Genomic DNA, 6,120 nt, shown 5'->3' on the forward strand with positions numbered 1-6,120 from the left:
AGTTGAACCAGGATATTTCTGGGTGTGATTCTCTTTTTCTCTTCTATTTCAACTATGTTTCTGTTGCGTAGGAGACAAAATTGAAAAATATCTCCTAACCGGTTACAAGACAAAAAAAAATGTCTCTTGACTTGTTATGAAACAAAAAGCAGAAATATCTCCTGAAACTATCTTAAAAGGCAAAAAGTGATTTTTAAAAAAGGGACTAAAATTCTACCCCCTTCCCTTTTCTCTTAGCCACTGATTACCATAAAAAATATTTTCTTTAAAAATTTTAAATTATTATGTGATTTCATCTTTAGTATTTAAATTTTTAAAATTTAAATTTCACTGTAAATTTAACGTTTTAATTCCAACTAAATATTTAAATTTTAACAATAATTAAAATATAATAATTTTAAATAATTTTCATGCAACTAATTAAATACTTTATTCAATTGTGCTATTATTTAAAGAGTTAAAATTTACAAAATTAAAAAATACGAATAAAATAAGATATTAATACATTTTTAAATTATAGTATTTAAATAATAAATCAAAATTAAAATTTTAAATTAAATTAAAAAATAAATTTCATTAAATATATATTATTATTCTTATTATAATGTTAAAAAAAATATTGAATCAAGCCCAATATAATTTAACATATGACAATTTAATATATTATGTGTTGTCCTAGTTTTTTTTTTTTTCTCCTTCTTCCTCCTCAAACGCCGTTTTATTCTTCCTTTCTTTTTCAAGATACATCTTCTTCCTCTTCAAGTTGAGATTTATATTATACATATTTGTCATAACAAAAAATTAATCTCATATATTCTAGTCGTTCTTTTTTTTATTTCTACTCTACCTTTTTATCATATTCTTACTCTCTTTCTATTATGCTCTTCTGTTTCACCTATCTTTTAAACTAGTAAACTAGGAAGAGCACAAGCTGACATGGAATTTTCCTATAATTTAGATTTTTTGTAAAATTATTTTTAACACAAGTTTCATCTCAGTTTTATATCTATGTATCTAATTATGTATCTATTTGTAGTGTAGGTCTTAGGTTTCAATCACTACCAATTATATTTATAGGTTTTAGTAGGGTTGGTAATTTTTTTAGGCTTTAATGTATACAAAAAAAAGTAGTGGATATGACATTTTATTATATTTGGCCCACACTTCATGTTTTTGTGCTTGTGTATACGGATCAAAAAGATTAAAGGCCCTCATTTCAGAAAAATATGGTTACAAGCTTAAAAAAAAAAAGACCAAATTAGGTTTTAAAAAAAAATCAAAATAAAAAGAATCCAATCTATTATAAAGGTGAGGTAATAAAAGTGAACTATACCAGAAGATAACGTTGTATTGAGAAAGAGTGGCTAGGGTTAAATATTAGGAATGAGAAGGGTTACACAGGTGTGCTCTTTGATGCAGAAATCTCAGGACTTAGATGTTCAATTCATCGATTGTTTACTTATATTTTTCTCTCTGATATATTTTCGTTTATTTCATTGGAAGATTATTCATGGTTTTATTTTTAGGGTATGGTTCGTAGCATTTAGATATTTTTTTGGTATCATGTAGAAGTGGTTTTGGTGATTGGTGGTTGTTTGGTTTTTCCCAAAATCTGGATTTGTATTCTGACAAGAGATGGGATTTGTGATTGTAAATCTGATGTCATTGATTCTGTAGATTTTTTCTTTTTTTTTTTTTAAATTCGAATTTTTTCATTTATTTCATTGGAAGATTATTCATGATTTTGTTTTTAAGATGTGGTTTGTAGCATTCAGATATTTGTGATGTATGACGTAGAAGTGGTTTTGGTAATTGGTGGTTGTTTGATTTTCTCCCAAAATCTGGATTTCAATTCTGACAAGTGATAAGGTTTGTGATTGTATATCTAGTGTCATTGATCCTGTAGATTTCTTCTTTTATTTTTTTTATTTTTAAATTCGATTTTTTTTAATTATACATCATGTAAATGCTTTATGATTTTCATTTCATCTTTCTTTGCTTGTGTCTTCTCTATAGAATGAAGGCTTATTTGATTTGATGTTTGATAGAGATCTTTTATGGAGATGTGAGATGTGTGAATGTGGAGTAGTTGGTGGTTGTCAGTATAAACTTCTGTGATATCAAAAATGGTAGTTTTCTTATCACATCATTTCTTTTTCCAAGAAAACCCTAAATTAGTCTATGAGAAACCTCAGTTCTTTTTGGATTTGCAAGGTGAAAAATCTTTACTTCCCCCCATTTTGCTAAAAAATTTGAATTCAAATTTGAAACTATTCATCTAGCGTTGTCTATAAAAGAGGGTTGAAGTGGTAAGAGTAGTGCAGATCATTGGCTTTGTTCATCTTTCACATATCTTCATATTGTTGTTGTTTTCTTTTCTACAAGTGTTTTAGTACGCTCAAATGAGTCCATCTTTTGATGCTATTAGCAAGATAGTTCCTCCAAGAGAGGCTTGGAGGCTTAAAGTGAGGGTAATTAGGGCTTGGATTGTTCCAAGCTTTGGAAATCCAGATTCTCCAAATTCAATGGAGCTCATTTTGGTGGATGAAAATGTTAGTGATTTTATTTGTAGTTTATTTTGAGTTAGCATATTGTTGATATTTCTTTAGTTGCTGACTAACATGTATTTTTATTTTTTATTATTTATAGTCAAACAAAATTCAGGCCACTATAAGGAAGCAGCTTATCAACAGGTTTAAAGATAATATTATTGAAGGGAATTGCTACAAGATGTGCTATTTCTCTGTTGTTCCAAATCATGGCTCTTATAGAGCTACAAAACATGAGTTTAAGCTTACATTCCTCTTCCGAACAATAGTAACAACTTTACCAGATGATATCATACCAAGAGTCTGTTTTACTCTATATCCTTTTGAGGAGATATTGCAAATGAGTCAAGATCATGATTATTTAGTTGGTGAGTGGTTCTGTATTTCTTTTCCATTATTGAGATTATGTGTTGTTGATCCTGTTATATATTATTCTACTTTTTTGCGGTTTTTTTAATGTACTTGCAGATGTTATTGGGTTGCTGACTTTAGTTGGAGAGGAAAAAAGTTATGATAAAGATGGAAAAACAATCAAGATGGTTGTTGTGGAGCTTTCTTCTCAAAAGTTCGTTGCTTCATTACTTTCTTATTTCAGCATATGGTTTTCATTTATTTTTTGTTTTATCTATTTTTTATGTTACAATTTGTTGTGTTTTATTTGTAGGATGGTGCTTAGGTGCGCCCTGTTTGGAGAATATGTGGATCAACTAAATCATTTTCTTTCTTCTGGTTATGTTGAACAACCAGTAGTGATTCTTCAACTTGCCAAAGTTAAGCTTTTTCGAGGTACTGTTGTTGAATATTGTATTATCATGATTTTTTTAAACTCTTTTCTTACATTGTTGGTATAAGATTTTTTTGGAAAGGTTGCTAACATTTTTTTCCTCTTTTTTAGGGCAACCTGGGTTACAAAATGTCATGAAAGCAACAAAAATATATCTTAATCCTGACTTGGCAGCTGTTGTTGATTTCAGGAAGAGGTTTGTGTAGTACTATTTTTCATATATTTAGTTTTATTTATTTTTTATGTATGTTTGAATATGCTGAAAAAAGCATTAAGATTGTTCCTTCATTGTCATTTTGTTAGCGTGGTAGAACAAGGGATAAATGGGACCCAGCCACTGTTTATTGCTAATGAAGGAAAAACTATCTCATTGGAGGATGACTTCATGAGGTTGACTAAGAAATCTACAATAGATGAGTTGCAAGAAAACAAGGAGGTTAAAAAATTTTTTTTTATCTGATTTGTAGTTATTTGTTTTCGTTCTTGATTATTAAATCCTTTGAAACTTTGATTCTTAAATTTTTATGGTTTTTTATACATTTGGCTTCTATTTTCTATGATTTGTAGGATGGAACCTTTGTCATTTTAGGTACTATCACTGATGTTGTAGAAGAGGGGTGCTGGTGGTATTCTACCTGTGTTTGTGGGAAGACAATACATCCTGAATCTGGTGTTTACTTTTGTGATATGTGCATGCATCATGTGACAAATGTGATCCCAAGGTTCTGTCATGTTACATTCTTGTTTTTTTTATTTACTTTGTGATTTTTATTTATGAGTAATCTGGTCTTTTAATGTGTTGAATAGACCTTTTTCATTTACTACTATTTTTTATGATCGTAGTTCATTCTTTTGTAGGTATAGGCTCAAGGTAGTTGTATCAGATGAAACTGGACAGGGTATATTTGTCCTCTTTGATCGTGAAACAACCTACTTGGTTAAAAAAACATGTGCTGACCTATTTAATGAGGTACATAAAGATTCAAAGGTGTGTCAGATTTGTCTTTCTCTGTTTTAATGAAAGAAAAGCAGAAAGTAGTTTATTGGTTTTGTTCAAAATGGTTTTTTTATTGATGGTAGCATTTATTTCTTTCTTTGTAGGTTCTCTGTGGGGATGACTACCCTATCATTTTTAGAAATTTGGAGGGTAAAAAAGTCTTGCTGAAAGTGGATACTAAGTCTCTTGGTGTTGATAGATATTTTGGAACTTTTCGTGTGAAGAGGATTTGTGATGATGCTGCAATTATTTCAATGTTTGAACTTGCTCAGACTGAGATAACACCTTTGAAGGTACTTAATTTATTTATAGGTGCCATGTTTCATTTTTTTGTCGCAGTCCTTTGATATCTATCTTTCCTCTTTTGTGCCTTTTGTCTTATTATTTAAAGGATGCACCTGTTCCTGTGTTTGGTCCTGAGTTGGGTGAAACTTCTAATACAAAATGTTTAGAGAATACTGTCATGTCATCTTTTCTTCAAAAAGAAGCAAATGTTGCTGGACTTGATGATATACACTTAGATATGGAAGGTGTTAAGGAGGTTGATATTCAAGATCATTCTGTTGATAGTGATGAAAATGTAGTGCTGTCGGATGATATTGGCTCACTTATTCGGTCTGATGTTGATGAAACTCAAGTGATACTCGATTTATTGCTTGATTTTTAATAATTCTTATTCATCATTATAATTAGTTTTCTGTGGAGTTTCAATAGGTTTTCATCTAATTGGGTGATCCTCTTTTTTTGGGTGCTTTCCTTTTTTTGTTTTATTTTCTTGTGTAGGATTTGCTCTCACACCTTTTAGATGACTCAAGGAAAGTTAATGTGCCTAATGTTGTTCCCAAAGATGCAGTATTTTTAAAGGTGAAGAGGAATCTTGAGGCTGATTTTGATAAGGAACTTGAGGATATTGTTGCTCATTGCTCTAAAATAATCAAGATTGAAGATAGTTAAGATGGGTGTTTATGGATGAAAGCTAGCTGCTGTCTTAGGTCTATGAAGTTAGATTTATGTAATAGGTTTTATCTTTGTTATGGTGAATTATGTATGAAGTTTATTAATCTTCCTCTTTTTTTGAGGTGTGTCCAACTGCTAGGAGAGTCATCTTTGTTCCTCTTTCTTTTTTGGAAGAACTTTTGCATTTTGAAGTTCTACAATGTTCAAGCAGATTAGTGGTTCTTTTGTCCTATGTGTTATATTTATCTTTTTTGTTTCAAAGAGAATATGTGCTACATTAAAATCTGCTTTGCTAGATATTGGACACAGTGTCATATAGTTGGAGGAGTGTAGATATAAGTCATAGTGTGGATGTATATGTCCACTGTTGTGAATTTTAGTAATGAATGTAGTTCTTATGATATTAATTATAATATGCAGCAGCTTTATTAATTTGCATTGTATGATGACAATTATTTATTTTTAAAATTCAATTTACCGATAATTGACATTGAATATCAAATATGATAATTACTTTAGAGTTCGCCAATGTTTTCAGTTGTATTTTGTTCTTTTTGGATTTTGTCTTGATTTTGTGAATTTAGAGTAAAATTCTCCAACATGAATTAATATGTATTTTTGTTATCCCTCATGTAATCGAAACTATTATATTTATATTAAGATATTGGTGAACTTTGTATGAAATATTTTGTTTTGATTAATATGTATTTTAGTTGATTATATTTTAAATGAGTTATTATATAAATATATTTAGAAATTGATTGTGTTAATACCAAAATTTTAAACTAAATTGTTGAATGTATTTAAAATTTTAATGTTATTATCTCTATAAT

At 29.3% G+C, this 6,120-nt stretch overlaps 1 protein-coding gene across 2 annotated transcripts; it reads left to right on the plus strand.

Moving 5' to 3' along the window:
* Positions 1-1,322: 1,322 nt before the first annotated feature.
* Positions 1,323-5,730, plus strand: LOC112791275 (replication protein A 70 kDa DNA-binding subunit B-like). 2 transcript variants are annotated; one of them, XM_072233448.1, is made up of 11 exons: positions 1,324-2,552; positions 2,650-2,917; positions 3,018-3,114; positions 3,214-3,335; positions 3,445-3,529; positions 3,637-3,769; positions 3,901-4,055; positions 4,192-4,321; positions 4,435-4,623; positions 4,722-4,967; positions 5,114-5,730. In XM_072233448.1, the coding sequence occupies exons 1-11, from the start codon at positions 2,403-2,405 to the stop codon at positions 5,282-5,284; spliced, it is 1,746 nt and encodes a 581-aa protein (XP_072089549.1). In that variant the 5' UTR covers positions 1,324-2,402; the 3' UTR covers positions 5,285-5,730. The 2 variants fall into 2 exon arrangements, with proteins under 2 accessions (XP_072089548.1, XP_072089549.1); XM_072233447.1 differs by having other exon boundaries at positions 1,323-2,552; positions 3,018-3,335.
* The last annotated feature ends 390 nt before the right edge of the window (positions 5,731-6,120 follow it).

This window comes from Arachis hypogaea, chromosome 3, assembly GCF_003086295.3.
Source record: "Arachis hypogaea cultivar Tifrunner chromosome 3, arahy.Tifrunner.gnm2.J5K5, whole genome shotgun sequence".
In the NCBI taxonomy this organism is placed as follows: Eukaryota; Viridiplantae; Streptophyta; class Magnoliopsida; order Fabales; family Fabaceae; genus Arachis; species Arachis hypogaea.